This window comes from Mustela nivalis (assembly GCF_964662115.1).
Source record: "Mustela nivalis genome assembly, chromosome: 13".
In the NCBI taxonomy this organism is placed as follows: Eukaryota; Metazoa; Chordata; class Mammalia; order Carnivora; family Mustelidae; genus Mustela; species Mustela nivalis.
The window spans coordinates 40,517,344-40,542,700 of record NC_139032.1 but is presented as its reverse complement, the minus strand read 5'-3'; the positions used below and the strand labels follow the sequence as shown (position 1 = coordinate 40,542,700).

The following is a 25,357-nucleotide window of genomic DNA, read 5'->3' as shown; positions in this document are numbered from 1 at the left end:
TATTATTTTGTTGATGTGTTGTATTGTTCTTTATTTTTTGGATATTAACCCCCTATTAGGCATACAGTTTGCAAATATTTTTTCCCATCCCATATGTCCTTTCACTTTGTTGGTAGTTTCTTTTGCTATGTTGAAGCATTTTAGCTCAATGTAGTCCCACTTGTTTATCTTTTATTTTGTTGCTTGTGCTTTAGGTGTCATATCCAAAATTCATTACCAAGACCCCATTCAAGGAGCTTGTTCCTGTGGTTTCTTCTAGGAGTCATGGTTCCAGGTCTTACATTTAAGTCTTTAACCCATTTGGGTTTCCTTTTTATGAGTGGTATAAGAGAGGGGTCTCGTTTCATTCTCTTACTTGTGAATATCCAATTATTACAGCTCCATTCATTGAAGACACTGTTTTTTCTCCATTGGGTATTCTTGGCTCCCTCATCAAAGATTAGTTGACTATGCTTGGGTTTATTTCTGAGCTTTTGATTCTGTTCCATTTGTGTGTTTGTCTGTTTTTATGCAGTACCATATTGTTTTGATGACAGAACTTTGTAGTATAGCTTGAAATCAGGAAGTGTGATATATCCTGCTTTATTCTTCTTTCTCAGGATTTCTTTAGCCATCCATATAGCAATCCATATAGATCTTTGGGGTCCCATACAAATTATAGAAGTTTTTTTCCTACTTCTGTAAAAAAGTCCTTAGACTCTTGATAGGGAATGCATTGAATGCACAGGTGGCTTTTGGTAGCATTGACATTTTAACAATATTAATTCTTCCAATTCGTGAATATGAGATACCTTTCCATTTCTTTCTGTCTTCTTTGATTTCTTTCATCAATGTCTTCTAGTTTTCAGTGTAGAGATATTTCACCTTTTTAGTTAAATTTATTCCCAAGTGTTTTATTGTTTTAATGCTATTGTAAATGAGATTGATTTTTTTATTTCTTTTTCAGAAATTTTGTTGTTAGTATGTAGAAATGCTACTGATTTTTGTGTTAATTTTGTACCCTGCAACCTTACTGAATTCATCCATAGTTATAACAGTTTTTGCTTGAGTCTAAGATTTTCAGTGTATAAAATCATGCTGTCTGCAAATATAAACAATTATACTTCTTCCTTCTGAATTCTGGTATCTTTTTTATCTTGTCTTATAGCTCCAGCTAAGACTTCCAGTAGTATGGTTGTACAGGAGTGGTAAGAATGGGCACTCCTTCTCTTTTTCCTGCTCTTAGAAGAAATGTTTTTAGCTTTTCATCATTCGACATGATGTCAGATGTGTGCTTGTCATATATGGCCTTTGTTATGTTGAGGTACATTTCCACTATACCTACTTCGTTAAGAGATTTTTATCATGAATGAATATTGAATTTTGTCAAATGCTTTTTCTGGATCTATGAAGATGATTGTTTCTTTTCTTCCATTCCATTAATGTTATGTTTCACATTAATTAATCTGGGTATATTGAAACATCACTGTATCCCAGGGATAAATCCCACTTGATCAATGGTGAACGATGCTTTTAATATGCTGCTGATTCAGTTTGGTAGTGTTTTCTTGAGATCTTTCACATCTATACTCACCAGGGATATTGGCCTGTAGTTTTCTTTTCTGGTGTTCTTTTCTGGCTTTTGTATCTGGATAATGCTAGCCTTGTAAAATGAGTTTGGAGTGGTCCCTCCTCTTCAATTTTTTGGAAGAATTTGAGAAGGATTTGTGTTAATTCTTTAAAAATTTAGTAAAATTTGCCAGAGAAACCCTCTGGTCCTGGGCTTTTCTTCATTGGAAGATATTTCATTCTACGGCAATTTCCTTACTGGTAATCGGTCTATTCAGATCTTACATTTCTTCTTGATCCAGTCTTAGTATGTTGTATGTTTCTAGAATTTTTTATTTCTCCTAGGTCATCCAGTTTGTTGGTGTATACTCATTCATAGTAGCCTCTTATGATCCTTTGAATTTCTGTGGTATTAGTTGTAATATCTCCTTTTTCATTTGTAATTTTGTTGACTTGGGTCCTTTCTCTATTTTTCTTGATTAGTCTAACAAAGGGTTTGTCAGTTTTGTTTATCTTTTCAAAGAACCAGCTCAGCTTTGTTATTCTTCTCTACTTTTCTGTTCTCTATTTCATTTATTTTTGCTCTAATCTGTTATTTCCTTCCTTCTGCTAACTTTGGGCTCAGTTTGTTCTTCTTTTGTCTAGTGCCTTAAGATGTCAAGTTAGGTTTATTTGGGATCTTTCTTGCTTCCTAAAGTGGGTGTTTCTTTTTACAACCTTCCTTCTTAGTACTCCCTTTGCTGCATTTCATTAAGTTCTAGTATGTTGTGTTTTCATCTTCTTTTGTCTTAAGAAATTTTTATTTTCCCTTCAATTTCTTCTTTGATCCATTGGTAGTTCAAGGCAGTGTTGTTTAATTTCCATGTGTTTGTGGATTTTCCTCTTCCCCTTGTTTTTGTTCTCTAGTTTCATGCCCTTGTGGTCAGAGAAGATACTTGGTATGATTTCAATCTTTCTGAATTTGCTAAAATTTGTTTTGTGACCCAACATATGCTCTATCCTAGGAGATGTTCCATGTGTGCTTAAGAAATATGTGTATTCTGTTATTATTGGACAGAATGTTCTATACATGTTTGTTAGTTTCATTTGTTCTGTAGGGTTGCTCAAATTGATGTTTTTGTATTGATTCTCTATCTGAATGATCTATCCATTGTTGATAGTGGGATATTAAAGTCCCTATTTATTATTGTAGAAGTGTTTATTTCCTCTTTTAGCTCTGTTAGTTTTTGCTTTATATAATTAGATGCTCTGATGTTGGGCACATAGAGACTTACAATGGTTATGTATCTTTTTAAAAATATTTTGACCTCTTTATCATTATATAAAGACCTTCTCTGTCTCTTCTTCCCACTTTTATTATTTTTAAGATTTATTTATTTATTTTGGGGGGGAGGGGCAGAGGGAGAGGGAGAGACTCCCTGCTGAGGATGGAGCCCCATGATCTCACCACCCCGAAGACATGAACCAAAACCAAGAGATGGAAACTCAACCAGCTGAGCCACCCAGGTGCTTCTCTTTTTACCACTTTTAACTTAAAGTCCATTTTGTCTGATATCAGTAAGTATAGCTACCTCTGATTTTTTTTCTTTTTGTTACCATTTGTTTGAAATGTCTTTTCCCATACTTTAACTCTCAGTTTACATATCCTTTAGGTTAAAGTCTCCTGTAAGCAGAATGTTGTTGGATCTTGTATTTTATTCATTCAGCCATTCTATGTTTCTTGCTTGGAGTATTTGGTCCATTTATTTTTAAAGTAATTAGTGATAGGTGTGTGCTTACTGTCATTTTGTTAATTGCTTTCTGGTGCTTTATAGATTGTTCCTTGTTCCTTGTTTCTTTCTTTCTTTTTTTTTTTTTTTTTAAGATTTTATTTATTTATTTGACCGACAGAGATCATAAGGAGACAGAGAGGTGAGGGTGGGTGGGAAGCAAGCTCCCTGCTGAGCAGAGAGCCCAATGTGGGGCTCAATCCCAGGACCCTGAGATCATGACCTGAGCCAAAGGCAAAGGCTTTAACCCATTGAGCCACCCAGGTGCCCCTGTTCCTTGTTTCTTGTCCTGTGATCTTTTTTGATTTGTTTTTGATATCTCTTGATACTAGTATTCTTTGATATTTTTGTTGTGTTCTCTGGTGTAATTGTTATAATTTGTTCCTTTGTGGTTACAATGATGCTTATCTAAGAAACCTGAAACTTATAACACTGTTTTAATCTGATACTGGGTTAACGTTAGTAGAATTTATATACTTTACCCTTTTACTTCTCCCTCTCACATTTTAGATTATTGCTGTTACAATTTAAATATTTTAATTGTGTAACTAATAACAGACTACTGCATTTATAGTTATTTTTACTGTGTAGGGTTTTTTTTTTTTAAAGCTTTTAAGTTAGATTTATGAGTTGCACCACTATTACCATATTGAGATCTATGCATATACATTTACCTTATCTGTAATATTTATATTTCTTCTGTGTGTTTTTGTGATGTTAACTGGTGTTCTTTTACTTCTATTCATTTCTTTTAGGGCAGGTCTGATGGTAGTGGATTCCTTCAACTTTTGTTTATTTGAGAAAGTTTTTAATGCCTTCTTTGTTTCTGAAGGACAGCTTTGTCAGGTATAGAATTCTTGGTTAAGAGTTATTTTCTTTCAGTATTTTGAATATTCATCCCATTCTCTCCTGGTCTGAATATTGTTGTTGAGAAATCCTTTTGATTTTACAAGGGTTCCCTTATGTGGAACTTCTTTCTTTTGTTTTGCTGCTCTTAAAATTTTTTGTCTTTGACTTTTGACAATTTAATTACAATGTGTCTTGATGTCCTTATTCAGGTTCAACTTCTTTGGAATCCTTTGGATCTCACAGACCTGGATGTTCATTTCTATTTCCAGGTGTGGAGGTTTGCAGCCTTTATTGCTTCAAAAATACATTCTGTCCCTTTCCCATTCCCTTTTTCTTTTGGAATTCTTATGATACAAATATTCATTCTTTTCATTGTGTTCTATAATTCCCTTAGGCTTTCTTCACTCTTTTTCCTTCTTCTTCTTCTTTTTTCTTTTTGTTCCTCTGTATAATTTCCAATGCCTCCTCCAAGTTGCTAGTTTTTTCTTGGGCATGGTTGAGTCTACTTTTGAAACTCTCTATGAATTCTATAGTTCAGTATTTGTAGTTTTCAATCCTATGATTGATTGATTTCCTTATTTTTTGATGATTGTTATTTCCTTGTCAAACTTGTCTGTCTTTCTTTTCTTCTACTTCCCTAGACTTCTTTAGGAGGATTATTCTGAATTCTTTAACTGACAGTTTATACATCTCATTTTCTTTAGGATTAGTTGTTGGAGTTTTATTAGCTTCCTTTGGTGATGCCATGCTTATCTGATTTTTTTATGATTCTTGATTTCTTATGTTGATGTCTGCACATTTGAGTAATGGGACTCTTCTTCCAGACTTTACAGTTTTACTTTGGCAGAGATAATTCTTCACCAGTTGCCTCAGTTTGGGTTTTTGGGTATGTGTACTAATAACATCTTTGGGCAGATAAGGTCTGCTATTTTTGTGTGGGCCCCGTGTTTGAACTCTGAGGATGGGAGAGGGGCATATACTATTGGCTGAGAAGAGTTGAATGGGCCTACTGTCTTTGTTCCTTACCCAAGTAAGGTTGTAGGAAAGGCTTTACAGTTTTCTGAATTCTCTGGATAGTTTTACTAGATGGTCAGGATGGGGTAGTAGTAGATGGGGCTAATAATTAGCTTCTCTGAATTTGCAGGGCATCAAATCAGGACCCAGAGCTTGTACAGTTCATTGTTTGAGAGCCTGAATTAGGCTTGAGTGTACTCTGAGTTCCCTGGTCAGGTGGGGCCCTGGGTTTTGTTCTGCAGATGGGGGAAGCCATGGCTGTGTTCTCTGTTCCAGTATCATTGGACTTAGGGCTGCTGGATGGGCTATTCAGCTTCCCATGTACTCTGGTTCGGTTCTCTGGACTTGTTTCTGCGGATGAGTGAAGCCACAGGTTGGTATTCCTACTTGAGCACTCTGAGTGTGAACTCCTACTTGGTGTGAGTATCCACGTGGTGATTGTTGCAAGCTTTTCCTCCCTTCTCTGTCACAGTCAATTCCCAGTGGCTATGCCTTACAGATTCCCTTGTAATCCCTTTATTGTGAGATCAGAATAGGGGCTCCCAGATAGCAACCCACAAAGCTGGGAGAGGCTGATTGTCCTCTTGGAATTTTTTTCCTTCCTGGAAAATCAGCAGCATGGAAGAGACCTCTCTGTGGTGTTGTGTTGTCCTAGGGGAGGGCAATGTGGCCAGTGTGTAGTCACTCCTCTTACCCTTCCAATGCAGTCTGTCTTGGTCTCTGGGGTGCAGGGGTATGCAGGTGCTTTAACCTCACCCCAGGTACTAGGATTCTTTCAATGGCGTCTTGTTCTTGAATAGGGGTTAGTTGTTCTTCTTGTGAGAAGAAGCAGTCCGGAATGACTTATGTAGCCATCTTGGTGATGTCGCTTTGTATAATGCAGTTTTAATTATGTATCTTTTCTTCTTGAGATTAAAAAAAAAAAAAACTTTTCCTAAATTAAATAATTTTTTAAAATCTATTTCTTTAGGTAATTTAGAAACTTCTCCTTCAATCTCTCCATTTCATGGAATTACAGTAATAGATTACTTGATTTTGAAGTATCCTTGTATTTCAGAGAAAATCTTATTTCCTGTGATTGCTATCATACAAAGCTGGATTGGACTTTCTTATACTTTAAGGTTTTTTCCTCTATACACATAAATGAGATTGATCTAGATGAAGTATATCCTTCCACGTCTTCCTCTATACATTTCCATAAATGTCCTTATAGATTTTGATATACAGATTATGGCTAGATTTTTGTATTGCACCGGGAAGCTTTCCATCCTTTTATACGCTCTGGAAGCATTTATACAATATAGGAATTATCTGTCCTTTGAAAGCTAGGTAGGCCTTACCCATTACTTTGCCTGGGCAACTCAAATCTTAGAGATAGACTTTATTTCTATTGTGATTATGATGACATTTTTAACCACTATATTTAAATGTATTTGTTTGGTTTTAAAATTTTTTTAAGTTTTAAATGTAAATGCCGTTAAGGCTTGCCAATTCGCTAGCTACTGTATCTCTGTGAATAGCACATTATGACCTTCTATATCAATTACATCAAAAAAAGCAGATTCACTGCAGATAACAACTAAAAACTCAAAATTTTCATCATGTCCCACATTTGGCAGGAGTTATTTATTTTTTTCTCTTGTGAATCTAATATAAATTTTCAAATGTGTATTTAGGAGAAGAATGAGATGCTGGTGACCAAAGGCTGCCTGATCTCAAAGCATGATCATCAGGAGCGAGAAGCTGTAAACAAATATGTAATTACTGAAAAATAACTGTGTGCCACATCCCTCTTTTAAATCACGGAGGCAATAAAAATTGTTGATAAAGTAGAACATAGTAAGAAATAACAAAGAAAAAATGAGTTAATTCACCCTAAATCCATCACCCAGAAGAAAATCATTTACTGTATAATCTGTCAGAACTTTTGTGCATGTTAAACTGATAAATACATTTTAAAAGTGTTCATTTGAGGTGTATGGGGGTGTTTGTAACCTGCATATTTCACTTATCATTATGAACATTTTTCCAGAGCAGTAAATACAGACCCGCCTCATAATGGCCACCCAGTACTCCACTGTATGGGTCATTAACAATTTATATAGTGATCCTCTTATGTTTGGACATTTATGTTGTTTCTAATTTTTTACTACTTTAAGCATGCCCTGACAAAAATCATTTGAAATATTTTGTGTTAAATATCTGGTGCTAATTATATAATGAGTCTGTGTGAAAGGAGATACTCGGCATGAAGAACTCTGAGTCCTGAGGTCAGGTGATGTCGTTCATCTTACTTTACGCTTTATAACTACCATTTTATAAGACCCAAAACAAAGATAAAAATAAAAGCACTCTAGATGATAACAATCCAATCCCTGTATCTAGAACCTTAAGATGGGCTTAAAGTTGGGCAAACATGTGTGCAGAGCTGCTTTTTGCCGCCAGTTCCATATCCTACATTCCTACATTCTCTTAGTGTGTTTAACACTGTCTGGCCTTATTTTTAATATCGTCCCCCCCCCCTTTTTAAATGTTTCATTATTATTATTATTATTTGAGAGAGAGAGTATGAGAGCAGGGTGAGGGGCAGAGGGAGAAGCAGACTCCCTGCTGAGCAGTGAGCCCCATGTGAGACTCGAACCTGGGACTCCTGGATCATGAACTAACAGAAGACAGATGCTTAACTGACTGAGCCATCCAGGCACCTCCCCATTTTTTTCTTTTTCTAAATTAAGAGATAAACGAAATTCAAATAGGAGTTTGACATACTCAGAACATTAGCAAACAAGTAATTGAGTGTTTGCCATGTGGGGTTGCTAAGATGAATAATGGGGCAGGGAGCTAATATTTATTGAGAGCTTCTTCTGTGCCAGATTTTGTGTATTCATTATTTCACACAGTCTTCACCATACTTCTGCAAAGTTGATGTCCAGATGGGGAAACTGAGTTCCAGAGAGGTTCCATGACTTAACCAAGATGAAACCTAGTAAGTGAGTCGATTTGGACTGGAACTCAGGGCTGCTTGGCTTCATCACACAACCTTGGTGTAGATAAACACAGTCCCCGCCCTCAGGGCATTCATTCAACAGTGGGATACTAAAGAAGTTGTGTCCTCACCATAATTCCCTGGCATGCAGATTTCTGTGCTTCGTCTATTTACTCCTTTCTAGTTTTGAGGAGGAAACGCAGGTAGTTCTTTACAACAAAGAATTGCTATTTTAAGCAGAATGTACACTGAAGCGATTACAACTAAAATATGTTATGCACCAACAAAATGCGTGTGTACAAAACCCACCTGCTGTAGCAGATGACGCATTCCTGGGGGATTGGCTTTTTCAAGAATTATAAACACAATTTTAAAAATCACCCAAGCACATGCGGTCACCAAATACTCAATGATGAGAATAAAAACAACAAAAAATAAACACTGAAAGAAAGAAAAACGACAATTTATTTCCCTGCCTCTGAGGTTGGAAAGAAACAGGGCTGATCGGTAGCCTTTGGATTAGGTCATTTTAAGAAGTTAGTAAATTAGGGCTCCTGGGATGGGTATGTCTTAGGACCTTTCCTTCATATGTGTTTGTTCACCTCTTCAGATCTTTCCGCTTGAAGGAAACGCTGATATTTAGCTCGAAGAAGAGATGTCTTATATGCAGGACAATAGCCGCTTCAAGTTCTCTTGGAGAAGCAAAACAAAACTAAACATGAAACTGTTTCCTTTTTTCCTATTAAACTCTAGGAATCGGAAATAATACCACCAGTGGGAATTACGGTGAGAATTTTTTTCTCAAACAAGAGATAAATGTATCAAAATCTGTAATATGGTGGAAAGAGCAGGAAACTGAAGGCTGGATGTTTCAATTTCATGCCCTTCCTTGAATAACCATGTGAACTTGAGCAAATGCCTTAACCTGCCTGGACCTCAGGTTGTTTATCTAGGCATGGGGAAAGATATTTGCCCCACCTACCACTTAAGATTGCTAACGACAATGAAATTAAATAACACTTGTGAAAGCCATCTGTGAAATGTTGAGTGCCATATAAAATTTGTTATTATTGTTATGGTTGATATTATTAGCCCCACAATGCCTGATATAACTGGGTACTTGGTTCCAACTTGTTCTCGTTGTTTTAGGAACATTCCCCTAGCAAAGCGCTAGAGTTTGGGAGCTCTGCGCAGTCAGGCGGGCATATTATGGGAACCTGTTGAAAAGTGATGGCTGATAACCGAAAACAGGAATGTGAGAAATTTGTGGGCTGCTCACCTCCAGTCTGAATTTATCCTTCCCATCCAGCCGGCCAGATTCTCTCTGAAAGCTGTGACCCTTCAACATGTCAGAAAAGAGAAAAGAGAAAAGAGAGAGGGTTCTTCAGACTCAGATCAGCATTCAAACCCCACAAAAAGAGCCAAAGCCATGAGGATGGCAAAGCTTCTGTCAGGGGGTCTTCGATGCAGTTTGTGTTTGGCGTGGGGGTGTGGCTTAGAAAGACCTCCTGTCTCTGTCTGGCCTGGAGAAGGAGGGTGGGGAGGGGAGTCAGGGGGGTAAGAAGGGGCCTGGCTGCCCCTTCTCCGGGCCTGGAGGAGTTCTGGGCCTGGGGCACAAGTTAAGAGAATGTATTCTGCCTTCTTACACTCTGCAGTCAACCGAAGGGTTAGCCAGCCTCCTGATGCAGAATTCAGCCCTCGAAGCTGATTCTGAGATTCCATACAGTAATTCTACAACCTGGATAGGTAGCAGATGGGCTCCTGGGCTTAGGCCCAAGAAAGGTCCATAGGCTCTGGGAAGAGCCAGGGTGGTGTGGTCCCAGGGCCACGCAGGGTTTATGCAGAATGTCTGAGAAGCTTCCCTGCTGCGCTCTTTTTCTTGGACAATGACTTTCTTGTTCTATTCCGGCTGCCTTCCCTCCTCTTGTGCTGACTGCTCTCTGTTGCATTTTCCTTATCCCTGAAATGAGAGTAAGATACTCACCAGAGGTTGGAGACAGATTCCAAATGTGTTGGCTCCCTCCCCTCCCTTACCTTGTCCTCTCTGAGTCCTATCTTTTTTCTTTTCTTTTTCTTTTAAGATTTTATTTATTTACTTGAGAGCGAGAGAGGGAGAGGGAGACCAGAGAGCATGAGAGGGGAGAAGGTCAGAGGGAGAAGCAGGCTCCCTGCTGAGTGGGACTCGATCCTGGGACTCCAGGATCATGACCTGAGCCAAAGGCAGTTGCTTAACCAACTGAGCCACCCAGGTGCCCCTGCATCTTATCTTTAAATACTTTCATTTTTGGTTAGCAGGCTTGGCTGGGGCAGAGCCCCACAGGCATGGGTAGGAGTGCTCCTGGAGAGAACGTAGGTGAACCTTTTCATTTTTCCCTCTTGTTTACCTTTCCTTTTTTCCTTCCTCCTTTCTGTCTCTGCCTCTTCCTCTCTTTCTGATGAGCCCTCGCCCAGGCCCTCTCCCACCCACTTAGTTTTATGCTTTCAGTAAGTCACCTTGGGGCATTCTGTTCTAGGAACTGTCCATCCCTCCTCCACTCCTGGGGCAAGCAGTGCGGCTTTCCAGAACGCAAGGCTTTCAGCATTCACGTCTGGCCTTCATCTACCTTCATGCTCATATGACTGATGCTGAAGTCCAGGCTATCCCAAAGGCAGAGAAGGCTTTGATGGTCTAAATCTCTCCCCATGCTCCATCAGTTATGGTAGTATTTTCTATCTTCTTCAGTGGGAATCAGTTCAAAAAAAGCTGTGTTGGAAGCCTTGCAAGCCTCAACAACGGTCCGAGTCTTGACCGCTGCAGCAGAGGTCCTTACCTTCTTAGGAAGGGGCCTGCAAGACCCTTTGGTTCCTGAAACCAGAGCTGACTGCCGTCCTCTCGCGGCTGCCCAGGATCAGCTGGATGGAGCTGCGGAGCCTTGGCCATTTGTACGCACCGTAGGAAAGGTAGGTTGGATTTTATTGCAACAATTCAAGTATTCTGGGAGAGATTCGCAGCTAGGAATGATATAACACTGAATTGGAAAGTGAAGTTTCCTGGGTAGAGCTGGCTGGGACCGCTCAGTCCTTGTTGGTTCTGTGCTTTCAGCACCTGCCAAGGGCCGAACTGGGCGCCGAGGACGTGAAGATGGACAAAGCATTGACTTTAGTCCTGATGGTTTACAAGCCAGTGGAAGAGAAAGCACATAAGGGGGCTTTCTACCTGGACTAGAGTAAAACCCGGGATTTGGAGAGAACACGGATGCGCGATAGACATGTTCTTCACCTATATTCCAGGTTCATTTAGGGTTCAGGGGCCATGCTGGTGATGGTGAACAGCTACCCAGGTGTGGGATTTCCTAAGGAGAAACAACAGCCATGAAACCAAAAGTGGATGGGAAGTTAGATGTGAGAAGGTCCCGGGTTGGGGGCAAGAGAAGCTTCCAGCCCAGCAGAGCAGCCCGGTGGAAGGCTAGGACGCGCGCACAGGAGGCTTCCAGCGCTTCTGGTTGCTGGGGTTGGCGAGCGTGGGGGCTGGGACTGGTAGGAAGTTCAGCTAGAGAGGGAAATGGAGGCTGGGAAGACTTGATGGTCCTGCTAAGGTATTTGGATATTTTCCTGTAGGCAATAAGGAACCCTTCAGGCCTCTTAAACAGGGAGAAAACCTGATCGGATGTACGCCTTTAGAAAGCTGGCTACTAATCTTCGGTGGGATCGTTGCTGGGTGCAGAGCAAGACCGGACCCAGCAGTAGCAGTCAGAATAGTGGTTTTCAGTCCGGCTGCACCTGGAGTCTCCTGGGGAGATTTAAAAAATACTGATGTCTCTGTTCCACCCACAGAGACTCTGATATAATTGGTCTGGGATATAGCCTGGGCTTTGGAAATTTTTAAATGCTTCCCAGGGGATTCTAATTTGCAGCCTGGGCAGAGAACCACTAATTTAAGAGGTGGGGAAACGGAGGTGGCTGAGGGACATTAGGTGTGTCAGGCTTGGGCAGGACCATTCCCCGGGGCTTCCTTACAAAGTGTTTTCTTTCTTTCTTTTTTTTTGCCTTCCAGAAGTGGTTAGGAGGTCAAGTCTTGAACTTGATGGCTGGTTCTCAAGTGACGGTGGGGGAGCAGGGAGCCTCCGAGTTCATCAGGACCAGGCCGGAGACATTGCTGCTGGGAAACAGAATCTCAAGAATGAGCTGACTGGTGATGGCAGGGGGGGCGGGTAAGGAGATGAACAACTTACTCAAAGTATAAGCTGGTTTTGAATTAGCGTGCACACGCGTACCTCCCCCCACCCCCATTTTGTCTACCTTTTGCTTTAATTTTCTTCCTCGGATTGATTGGGATGGGACAGAAAGTGTCTAAATAAACTGCATTGGAAGTTTCATATTTAGCCTGTCTGAACTCTGGCTAATTTGTGAACACCACACCAACAAAAGCAGCATTTATTTTAAACTCCAGAAAGGGTTTATTCAGTTTCTTTCTTTTGTTTTTTCCATGCATTGTTTTCCTGCCTCTGAGAGAGCTCCAGGCCACAGGGTCCTCCCCCCCCCCCCATTCTGTTTAGCCCTTCTAAGAATTACTCAATCCGAGAACACTGAGAACATTTGGGCACGTCCCAGCCCCAGCACCGTGGCGTTAACCCCTCCTTGCACAGAGAGGGGCTCTCCTGGTTGCTGTGCTCCCACTTGGGGCTCCTGGTTTCTGCCTTGATGATGCGACTTTGGGGTTAAACACAGTTTGTAATTTCTAAAAAAGAAAAAGAAAAAAAGAAAAAGAAAAGGAAAAAGAGGGAAAAAAGCCTGATTTATCAAAAGAGGCTCCCGAAGAAGAACATGCATGTCTGCAGTGGTGTGCAACATCTGAGAAGGTGGGACTGCTCACTCAGGGCCCTCGAAAGCTCAGATTTGGGCCCGGAATCAGGAGAAAGACTCTATTGGGGTTTCTCCGATCCCCATCAACTTCTAAGCCTTCCTGTTGAAATCCCTGACAGTGCCTTTGACAGCCTGTTATTATCTCCAATAAAACCTGTCCCCAACCAGCGGGTCCTGCTGCTCCCCCACTTTCCAAAAAGGTGTCGAATGGTGACACCTTTTGACCATGGGGGCATGGAGAGTTAAAAAGCAGATTCTAGAAGTTCCTGGGGACTTGACTCTTTCAGGGGGCTGTGTTAGGCTCAAACTCTTTCCTTTTATTTTATTTTATTTTTTTCATTTTCACTGGAGTGGAATTAACCACGGCAAGAGAACGAACGCCTCCAGGTTTACGGTTGGTTGTATGGCTTATTGTGTATATATCCTATAAAACCAAAAACCATATGGAGAATTCTGCTTTCTTGGCTTTTTGTGCGTTTGTACCAGGAAGTAGTAAAATGTTTTGAGGTGCTATTAAGTCTTTAAGTTACAAAAATCAAGATTCCACCTTAAAAATTTTCCACCCTGTACGTTGTTGCCTAGCCTGGGGGGGCTGAGTGCATGCCAAATATCTATCAGAGAGTGATTTATGATATAGTATATGCTCCCCAGCCCAAGTGGAGACTGTGTCGTTGAAACACGAGAAAGGGGAGGCCCTGCTCTCTCTCGAAACCATGATGACTGGTTTCTGTTTGGCTTTTCGGAGAGTGCACACAGTCTAAAATATGCTGCATTTTTTAGCACCAAAACCGGGGCAAGGAACAAAACACCGTCCGGACTAAAGAAAACCTTCATTCCTCTTTGCCCTTTGTTCAGGGTTGTTTCCACTTCTAATGATGGCTGTTTTGTCCTCCAAACCCCGCCCCCCCCACCCCCACTTCGTGGCTGTTCGTCTCCAGAGCCCTGAAAGAAAATACAGCAGTGCTGTGCTGGCAATTAAAATATTTAAAAATGAAATCTCAGCTCCATGTTTTAAATGTTTCCTGCACTTTCCAATCTACTATGACTAAGAATGTATTGTGATTTCGGGTGTTTTCTGATCTGCAAATGTTTCCCTTGCAGCTGTGAAGAAGTACATCTCCCATATGGCTCTCAGGGCATTTTCAGTTTGCTTAGATAAAGCAATATGGACCGAAAAAAATAAAAAATAAATAATAAAAATTAAAAAAACAGTCCAAGGCTGAAATTTTTGTTGATGTTGACGTGCATTGCTTATCTTCTAAGTGTGTACTTGGGTTTCCAAGTTCTCTTCCATCATTATTATTTTTTGATGTCTACATATTCTTTGAAAACATGGTTTCTAATGGCTCCATAATTTATGACATCATGATCTACATAACTGTTTCCTTATTACAGAACATTCAGCGCATTTCCAGTTTTAATGGAACTGTCATTATATATAACAATGAGATAAATGCTTATGGAGCTTCGGCCCTATTTCTGTTTGCTTTGTTAGGACAGATATTCCATCAGTTGGCATGACTAGGTCAAAGATTATGAACCTATCTTAACAATTTGGGTACATATTTGTACCTGGGTTTAGAAAGTCTACACGACAAGTTACTACCACTGCTCTTGGTCAAGTTTGTGTCAAACTCATTCTATTCTTCAGTACTCTGGTGGGTGGTAGTTATTTTTTAAGTCTTTTGCAGTTCAATATATATAAAATGATAAAATTAATTTTAATCAGCATTCTTATAATTATTAAAAGAACATATCTTTAAATTTTTGAGTTTTTAGTGACTTGGTTTAGGAAGTTTTCCCCAAACCCACATTTGGTATACTAGACATTTCTTTTGAAACCTCTCAGACTACACATGTCCCTTCGACAACCTGGGAATTAACTTTCTATTAGAACCACTGAGTACTGTATGGAAATCTGGTCAGAACTTGAACAAGTGGTACCAACCCAAAGGGTATCTTAAGCCTCCCAAGTCAGTCTAACTCAGGACCTACCCAGTGCAAGCCAGTCTCTCCAAAGGATTGTGAAAATCTTGCTTTTGTGGTAGCATCCTCCACAGGTATGTGTTAATGGTCCAGAGAACTGGGGCAGATTGCTTTTTGGTTTTGTAAACAATTCTTGAACTTAGGGCTTTTTTCCCCCCCAAAATGCATTTTTGGATCATCTTTACCTGTCTCTCTCTCTCTCTCTCTTTTTTTCCTTCTTAAAGATTATATTTATTTGAGAGAGAGAGAGAGAGAGAGAGAGAATGAGCTGGAGCAGGGGAAGGGGCAGGCAGAGAGGAAGGGAGAAGCAGACCCCCCACTGAGCAGGGGGCCCTGACACAATGCGGGACTTGATCCCAGGACACTTAACTGACTAAGCCATGCAGATGTTGCTTATCTTTACCTGTCCTATGTTAAAGCTGTTCCTACTGAGGACCTCTGAGATTTTCTTTAATGTAGCAGGACCATTGCCAGGTCATCCTTACTACTTGATTAAGAAGCCGAAAGTGGTAATTGGAGCCATTTTAAAGCCATTCCAGGGACAGCTTTTCACATCCTCCCTTGCTTTCCTTTTTTAATTTTGTAAATTATTTTGTATTTATTTGTTTTTTTATTAGGTTAGTCATCATACAGTACATCATTAGTTTTTGATGCAGTGTTCCATGATTCATTGTTTGTGTATAATACCCAGTGCTCCCCGCAATCCGCGCCCTCCTTAATACCACCAGGCTCAGCCATTCCTCCCCTCCCCTCTAAAACTCTCCATTTGTTTCCCAGAGTCCACAGTCTCTCATGGTGCATCTCCCACTCTGATTTCTCCCCCTTCATTTTCCCCTCCTTCTCCTAATGTCCTCCTTGTTATTCCTTATGCTCCACAAGTAAGTGAAATCATGTGATAATTGACTCTCTCTGCTTGACTTAGTTCACTCAGCAGAATCTCCTCCAGTCCTGTCCACGTTGATGCAAAAATTGGGTATTCATCCTTTCTGATGGCTGAGTAATGTTCCATTGTATATATGAACCACATCTTCTTTATCCATTTGTCTGTTGGAGGGCACCTTGTCTCTTTCTGCATTTTGGCTATCGTGGGCATTGCTGCTACGAACATTCCCCTTGCTTTCCTGTCTTCTAGGTTACCATTTATAGAGCACATATTACATGCCATATACCTTTCACACTCAGTTTCGTTTCAGCTTCACTACCATCCACTGGATGGTAATTGTATCCAATTGTATAACGATTCATTTTTACAGGCATAAATAACTCCTAGAGATAGGTCACCTCCCTACAGATATAAAGATTATAAGTGGTAGCTGGTAAACACACAGAGGTTCAAATCCCCGTTTAGTAATTATATAGAAGCTGTAGGAATAGACAAGTCAAGGCTCTCGAGTAAACCACTAAGTGACTCAGGAAGACAACTGGGTGATTTTTTTCATTATTAACATGCAGGCAAACTGTTTTCTGCTCCCTGAAGAACATATATCACAGTGTTTTAAAGTCATTTTTCAAACATAATTGCTTCATATGTAATCATTAGAGTCTCAAACCTAACATTTCTTAGAACGTCTACAGCTCTGGAAGGATTGCCGAAATTTACGCAGTGACCTCAGGCTATTGAATTTATCCCAAAGCATTGATTGGACACCTTGGATTTCTGTGCACATGGTTCTTGCAAATTCTTTTGCTTTGTGGCTTAGTAGCAAGGTATTTACCCTCTGAGCAGTGCCCATAAAAACAGGGGTTGATCATTTATGGAAGTTGACCATGGAATATCCTAAGGTGCTTTAAGGACATGCTTTCAGGATGGCCACACTTGGAAACCTGTAGTTCAACTTCCCAGGGGCTCAGGATTTGAAGGATCAGGCTTCCTAGCCTCTTCAGTTTCTGCAAGCTGAGATAACCTGTTGCTATTTTTGAATATAAATAGACTGTATTAGGCATTAAAAGAACTGCCCAAGGGTTTTTCCCCCTCTCCCATTTTGGTGTTTGGATTGGCAGCGGAAGTCTTGAGCTTTGAGACTTGGAAGGCAGTGTCTGCAAACAAACATCCTGTGGACAAAATTGTCGGCCGGCACTCCGTGTTCCAGGGTGATTGACAGGAAGCAGGGTGTGTGGTGAGGAGAGAGGATGGACACTCTGAGCACGGTGGCTTCCAGTTCCCCCAAACAATAGCCAGGCTCCCAGGGAACGTCACACATTCCTTTTCCCATCTACTGGTGTGGAAGTTTGACTGTCGGTTGTGGTGCGAGTTAGGGAGGATGTGGGCTGGGCGGGAAGTGAAAAGGAGCTAGTACTCAACCCAGCAATTACAAACAGAGAACTGAAACCTTTTGATAATGCTCCCATTTGAGGAACAGGAACAAGTAGATGTGCAGAGATCAGGGAGGACGCCTTAAATCAGACAGCGGCAAAATAGAGGCATCCGCAGCCATCGTGACCAAAGCTAAGAGTGGTCCCTCAGAGGTACTGGGCGTGAGGCGGGTGATGCTGATGATTGGCAGGGGGAAGTTCAGGCCGTTGAAACGAAACTCACGAGGAAGAGAGAACAGACATGTTTTAAAGCCCAGCTATGGGCTGGGATTTTGCAGATCGTTTTGCTTTTGGTCTTGTTGCGGGCTTTTATCTTGAGGCTGGTAGTCTATGAATTGTTTCCCATGATGCAACTGAGGCTCTATGAGGTTAAATAACCTTGTTTGACATGACAAAATTAGACTGTGGAACAACTGGTGTTAAAGCATCTGCCCTTTGGACTCCTTCCTCTCCCCCAACCCGTTCGTGTCCTCCCTCCTGTTTCCTCCCTAAACCCACCCGGGTCTCGCCCTCTTCTTTCTGTGCATCTTCCCTGTGGGGAATACAAAGAGCATGTATCTCTAGCTCCGTCTCCTCAGCTCCTGGTTCTCACCTCCCTTCCCAGTCTTCCCAAACAAACCTTTCCTGGCTGTCTGGCTCATCGGTCCTTTCATATCTCTGGGTCTTCACCTGTTGTTGCCTCTGCCACCCTGACTTTCTCTTCCTTCTCTTGAGCACGACCTACCGCCCACTCTTCAAAGCCCAGTCCACATGCTGGTGTCCTCAAAGAGCTTATGTCCCCTAGGCTCCCTCACTGCCCAGGGGGGATCTCACCTTCCCAGTCTCACAGCGACGTGCGCCTACCTCTGTTGTAATCAGCACGTGTCATTTCAGAGGGGAATACCTGTAGTTCTTACTAATCCATGTGTAAGATACACAACAAGTTTAAATTTAGTCCTGTCTTTTGATAGCTTGATGATGCCCCACTTAGGTAAATATTAGACTTTAATCCTCCTTTATAAATGTGTCTATTTTTGAGAATCATCAAGAATAGTTGTCTGTTTTTATTTTTTTTTTATTTTATTTTTTTTTTTAAAGATTTTATTCATTTATTTGACAGAGAGAAATCACAAGTAGATGGAGAGGCAGGCAGAGAGAGAGAGAGGGAAGCAGGCTCCCTGCTGAGCAGAGAGCCCGTTGCGGGACTCGATCCCAGGACCCTGAGATCATGACCTGAGCCGAAGGCAGCGGCTTAACCCACTGAGCCACCCAGGCGCCCCTAGTTGTCTGTTTTTAGTCAGTAGTTGCTCTTAGGGGATTTCATGAGTTGATGTAAAAAAATACAGTAGGGAGAAGCACTGAAGGGGCCAGTTGGGAAAGAAGGGAGTTCTGGCCAACATTTATTTCCTTCCCTTCCCTTTCCTTCCTTCCTTCCTTCCTTCCTTCCTTCCGTCCTTCCGTCCGTCCTTCCTTCCTTCCTTCCTTCCGTCCTTCCTTCCTTCCTTCCTTCCTTCCTTCTGTCCTTCCGTCCTTCCTTCCTTCCTTCCTTCCTTCTGTCCTTCCGTCCTTCCTTCCTTCCATTCTTCCTTCCTTCCTTCCTTCCGTCCTTCCTTCCTTCCGTCCTTCCTTCCTTCCTTCCTTCTGTCCTTCCGTCCTTCCTTCCTTCCATCCTTCCTTCCTTCCTTCCTTCCTTCCGTCCTTCCTTCCTTCCTTCCTTCCGTCCTTCCTTCTGTCCTTCCTTCCTTCCTTCCTTCCTTCCTTCCTTCTGTCCTTCCGTCCTTCCTTCCTTCCATCCTTCCTTCCTTCCTTCCTTCCTTCCGTCCTTCCGTCCTTCCTTCCTTCCGTCCTTCCGTCCTTCCTTCCTTCCGTCCGTCCTTCCTTCCTTCCTTCCTTCCGTCCTTCCTTCCTTCCTTCCTTCCTTCCGTCCGTCCTTCCTTCTGTCCTTCCTTCCTTCCTTCCTTCCGTCCTTCCTTCCTTCCTTCCTTCCTTCCTTCCTTCTGTCCTTCCGTCCTTCCTTTCTTCCTTCCTTCCTTTCTTCCTTCCTTCCTTCCGTCCTTCCGTCCTTCCTTCCATCCTTCCGTCCTTCCTTCCTTCCTTCCTTCCTTCCGTCCTTCCGTCCGTCCTTCTTTCTGTCCTTCCTTCCTTCCTTCCTTCCGTCCTTCCTTCCTTCCGTTCCCTCTCTGCCTCCCACCTCCCTCCTCCCTCCCTCCTTCCCTCTCTCACTTTCTCTTTTCCTTCCATGAAGATTTATTATCACTTAAGTGTTTTGTTGCTGGGATATGCACTGAGGATACACTGCCCCATGGAGCTAATATAAAATTAAACATTACAAATACAACACACAAAATATACAATCATGATAAACACTATGAAAAAAAAGTCTAGGGGTCTATATAAACATGATTCTGGTGGACCTGAGCTGGTCAGGGGAGCTGATAGGTAGTGGTTGGCAGTCGGAAGTGCACTTTTAGAGTAAAGAGTTAAATCAATCCGAAGGAGTTCCTGAGGTCAGGTGGCCATGAGGCCCCTTATTAAGGGAAGACCTATAGCTGTTGTTCATGGGAGGCAAGGGGTGACGGGGATTCTTCTTCTACTAGGAAGTAAAGGAATGGCAGTCTCATAACGGTGCTTGATTTTGCTGACTTTGCTCAGGTGGTAGAATCTCAGAAAAGCCAAGTAATCAAACACAGAAAGGTGCATGACTCTAATTCTTGCATACTTGGTCAGAAAAGCAGTAGAGCATTGAAGACTGGTGATGAAACTCCTAGATTTTTTTTCAGGTTGCATTTACCTGGAAATTCCCCATGTGTATAGGAAGGAGACTGCTCTTGTGGTGTGTTTACAAACACACACACGCACACAGACCACACATAATTTTTTTTTTTTTTTTTTTTTTGCACTGAACTTCTCCCCTTAACTTTGTAGAAGATTAGTTACTCTTTGTTTTAGGTGTTCCTAGGATTGCGGAGAAACAAGGGTAAATGGGTGGTGGTGGGCGTGGTGAAGGAGGCCGTGAAACAGGCAGAATAGGTCACCCAGATTCATCCCATGAATCAGAATGCTTAGGGGTAATTCAGAAACGATTTCATGGACTGTTGTCCTACACATGAACATCCCATCTGGGACCCTGTGTCCCTTCGCTGGGTGTGTGTGTGGGCCTTGCAAGTAACTTGTGATTTGGAGAGATCCAGCGAACAGAGTGTCAGAAGCACACACTGGAGCACAGATGATATCCCCCAAGACACTAAAAGCCAACATGCTCTTTATCTGCATACTTTAGGGAGTCACGGAGATACGATTCAACCACACATTTATACGCAACGTGAAACCTTTATGAGGCATAGGCTGTTTGCCAGATGTCGACTCTCGTTCCTTCTCCTCCCCCCTCCCTCTTTCTCTCTCTCTCTCCCTCCCTTCTTTCCTTCTTTCCTCTGTCCCTCCATCCTCCCTTCCTTCCTTCCTTCTTCTTCCTTTGAAGTGCAATTTTAGGGAGAAACTTAGTGATAATATCGAGGAAGCTATATTGTATTTAATTTCAGAATGGTTCTGATACGTCTAGATTTGTACCAGTTTATGTTCTCCCTACTTCTGCTCAGAGGAGAAAGTCAAAATTCCCGGTCTTGGCATTGGAAACTTCGCACACCTGGTTCTTAACTACACTCCCAGCCTTATCTACTCTGACTCCCCTGCCCCAGGCAACCTGGTTTCACCATTGTTCCTTTTGTTCTTGTTCGGGCATCTTACCGGAGCTGACCAACCCCTACTCAGATGCTCTCTCCCAGTTGCACGGGCACTCCTCGTCTACCTCCTACAGGACCCCACCCAAGTCCTACCCACCTCCACCTTGAGTGATCTCCCTCTTCCTTGAACTCACAGCACTTTGAGCTTATTTGGCAATTAATCCTGCGTGGGTTTGTGCAAAAGATTCTTTTGTTGGATGATATTGTTGTGTAACTCACATTATCATTTCATTTTTCTACTTTGTATTTTCTACTGTCTTGTAACCTCCCAAAGAGCCTGAAAAAACTGGTCTTCTATGTTTTGGTTACCCCAGCTGTTCGAAACACTGCATTATCTAAGCGAATCATGTGTCTTTAATAAATTACTTATTTATTTATTGAAAAGATCATTTTCACTCTTCAATCTACCAGATGAAAGGTTATAGAGAAGCAAGCTGATATCTATTAAAATGCTATTTATTAGACACAGGGCTAAAAGTTTCATGATACACCCTGATTTAACTCTTCCTCAAATCTGATAAATCCATTATGTTTGATATTAGTTTTACAGATTAAGATATTTCATTTAGAAGTTTTGAACTTTTTGCTTGGGATCACACAGAGTGTATGTCAGAGCTTGCTTATCTTTCTTTCCCTACAACCCTGTGTTCATGGAAACTTTTATGAAAACAAACGTTCACAGAGTAGAGATTTAATGACAAGTGAAAATCTACCCAGGTCTTGTTTTCATGGTACTTTGGTGAGTGGAAAAATATACACAAAACACAAAATGACTTAAATAAATGTAAAAGGGCAACTCTGTGGAGTGCTGGGCTAGAGATCCCCACTGGGGATCAATAGACTGTTGAACCAGGTCGGAAAAGGAAGGAAAGGTTTTTTCTTTCTTGTTGAAATAATACCTGGACTGAATGTGTAGGATGAGCAAGGGTCAACCAGATGAATGAGGAAGGAAGAACACACCCAGAGAGGCACCAGCAAGTGCAAAGGCCTTGTGGTAGAGAGAGAATGTCAGGTAGGAAAGACTGGAAGATTCCAGTTTGACTGGAGTGTGTGTGTTTGTGTATATGTGTGAATGTGTGTTTGTGTATTTGTGCACACCCACCTGCACACCCACGTGCGCGTGTATAGTGTGGATGAAGAAGGGAACACACAGAGAGAGAGAGAGATTGATGAGGTGTGAAGCTAGAAATACAAGTCTCTCTGCTTGTCTTTGTCTTTCTCCTGAAAACCGTGTACGCATTCAGGACTTTGGGGGATGGGCATGTCATGATTACTCTGTGCAATATGGAGATTTACAGTCTTTGGCTATTAAAACAATGTCAAAAGGAATATATATTATATTCTCGTATATTCCACTTGTTACCTATGTCCTATACCTATGTATACTCATCTATACATAGGTGAGTATAGATGTAGGAGAAATTCCTAGATGTGTAATTGGTGAGTCAGAGTATTTATGTATTTATGATTTTGAAGGGCATTAAAAATGGCTTTATAAAGATTAACTAATTATTATTCTCTCTATTCTAAAATTTCTGCCTACAAGTGTTGCTGGATGATGGGGCCATTCTTTGTCCAGGGAACTGTGAAGACAATCAGGTTTGAGGTGCACATTTATAACAATGGATTTGAATATATTGTAAGATATCATTTAGATATTTAAGAGGAGATGTTAATTTGCATCAATATGCCTGGGGTTTGTTTATTTATTTGAAAAGAGTTTATTTACTTATGAGAGAGAGAGAACCGGGGGCGGGGGTAGTGCGGAGAGAGTGGGACAGACAGACTCCATGCTGAGTGCAGAGTTGGAGTTGGGGCTCCATCTCGGGACCCTGAGATCATGACCTGAGCCACGAAACCAACAGTCCGGTGTTCAATCCACCAAGCCACCCAGGAGACACCTGAGATGGAAAGTCATGAAAATCTATGTAGGGTTAATTATGAAAGCTATGAGAATGGAGAAGGTGGTCTGGGGAGCCTTCTGAGTGATCCCAGATTTCAGGGTCTGATGCAGGCCCCGAAGGCCCCACAGACATGATACCCAGCCTCTAGTTTAAAGGGGCTCCCAGTTGAGTCCACACTTTGGTTTGTCAGATTCCAAGTCTGCAGTTTTTCAGTGACATCATCCTTTGAGAAGGCAAAGGCTAGAATGAGTGGGAGTCAATGCTGTAATCCTTGACCTTTAAGGGTTTTTTCAGCTTTGTTTTCTAAGACGTGGTTTCCTGCCACTGTTTTGGCACATTTGTTGTTGGATTGAGAAACATTACTGTGTATTATATTTGGCAATTATGCTCATTACCTTACAGTGTTTGTGTGAACTTAGGAGGCATAAACTTTTTACTTTGCAAACAGGAAAACAGAGGCCCAGGCAGGGTTAGGAGAGTTTTGAGTGAGATCACAGAGGCCCGGAAATAAAGATTAGAATCCACTACATCTTAACTCCGAAAGCAATTTCCATGCCTCTGAGGTATGCTGTCTTGACATGCTGTGTTTTGATTTTTTTTTCCCCCCACAAGACCAGGAAGAGTGACTGGAAAAGGGGCTGGTGGTGTTGTCCCAAAACTGCTCCTACTCCTGATCTCTCCTTTGTACTCAAGACCAAACCCTGATCCTAAAGGTTATTATTAGTTCCCAAATCATCAGTGTCATCAGCACATTTGTGCAGGAAAAAGAGTGAAAGAGAAAACAATACTGCTTCCATTCCAATAACATGTATTTCGTGGTAATAGCAATAAACCAGAATAGGACTAGTTTGAGAGAAATTGAAAGGATAAATTTTAGGGGCACCTGGGTGGCTCAGTGGGTTGGGCCTCTGCCTTTGGCTCGGGTCATGATCTCGGGGTCCTGGGATCGAGCCCCACATCGGGCTCCCTGCTCAGCGGGGAGCCTGCTTTCCCCCTCTCTCTCTGCCTGCTTGTGATCTCTGTCTGTCAAATAAATAAATCAAATCTTAAAAAAAAAAAAAAGAAAGGATAAATTTTAAAAAGCAAATATTGACTTCAAGAAATGTTGAGGAATAGTGACTCTCCAAAATCATTGTATGCAAGGGAGATGTGAGTTTTAAAAGTGATGAATTCAAATAAATAGCTTTTCCATTTGGCAAAATATTCCAAACAGTGCAGAGGGTATGTAGTGCAAAGACCTCCATTCCAGCATTGTTTCCCAGAGCCCAGTTCCTCTATCTCAACTTAACAAACATTACCAGTATTGGTATTTATTTCTCCAGAGATATTCTATGGGTATCTACTTTTTTTATACAAGCAGAAGCTTGTGACATCTAGAGCTTTGTAATTTTTTTCACTACAACATCACTCCATATCTGTATGCATAAATACTGCCTTGTTCTCTTTAATGGCTGTAGAATATTCCATTATAAATGTCCCCAAACTTAATTAAACCAGTCCCCTACCAATGGATATTTAGATTTACAGTCTTTGGATATTAAAACAATGTCAAAAGGAATATATATTCTCGTATATTCCACTTGTTACCTATGTCCTATACCTATGTATACTCATCTATACATAGGTGAGTATAGATGTAGGAGAAATTCCTAGATGTGTAATTGGTGAGTCAGTATTTATGTATTTATGATTTTGAAGGGCATTAAAAATGGCTTTATAAAGATTAACTAATTATTATTCTCTCAAGAAATGCATGAGAACGCTTGCTTTTCCCAACCACTTGTTAATTATCAAACATTTTATTTCACTAATATGCGAACCGTTTTTTAATTATATGGAAACTATCTGATTTGTCCCAGGGTCTTCCTCAGGAATTAAGAGGCTTCTAGATTCTACTCTTTTAGGTACTCAGAGAGATTTAAGAATTTCTCAGTGTACTCTATGGCACATGGCCCAATGGTCATGAGATAATGAAGGGAAAGAAAGTTAACATTTACCATGTCTTAAACTGTGTTACTCAATTTCTTTTATTCATTCAGCTAATACTTATTGAATACCTACTCTCTGATCTGTTCTTGGTGCTTGAAATTCACTAGAAACAATGCAGACCTAGACTCTTGACCTCTAGGGGCTTACTTTCTGGCAGGGGAATAGGACCAAAAGAAAAATTTGATAAATGCCTATTTATCAAAAGGGGATTAATGTGCAAAATCAAAAATGTAAAATAAGGTAATGCAGATTAGGAGTGCAGGGGCTGAGAAATTTCATAGATTAGATAGGGCAGTCAAGGAGGGCCTCATGGAGAAGGTGATGTTTGACAAAGACTTAGAAGTGTTAGGAAGTGAGCCCAGCATTATTGAGGGAAGAGCTTTCTGACCACAGCCTATGAGTTAAGAAAGGGCATAAGATGGGAATGTGCCTAGGGAC

The 25,357-nt window shown here is 41.3% G+C and overlaps 1 protein-coding gene across 1 annotated transcript in view; it reads left to right on the top strand.

The window, feature by feature from the left end:
• The window catches only part of LOC309846311 (uncharacterized protein), a gene marked incomplete at both ends in the record, with an annotated part of 41,194 nt that extends 29,823 nt beyond the window's left edge, over nucleotides 1-11,371 (top strand). The window contains 3 exons of the mRNA XM_082695186.1: nucleotides 8,920-8,952; nucleotides 10,889-11,106; nucleotides 11,249-11,371. Of these exons, the coding sequence (XP_082551312.1) occupies nucleotides 8,920-8,952; nucleotides 10,889-11,106; nucleotides 11,249-11,371 (374 nt within the window). The remainder of the gene's footprint in view (nucleotides 1-8,919; nucleotides 8,953-10,888; nucleotides 11,107-11,248) is intronic.
• Between the last annotated feature and the right edge of the window lie 13,986 nt (nucleotides 11,372-25,357).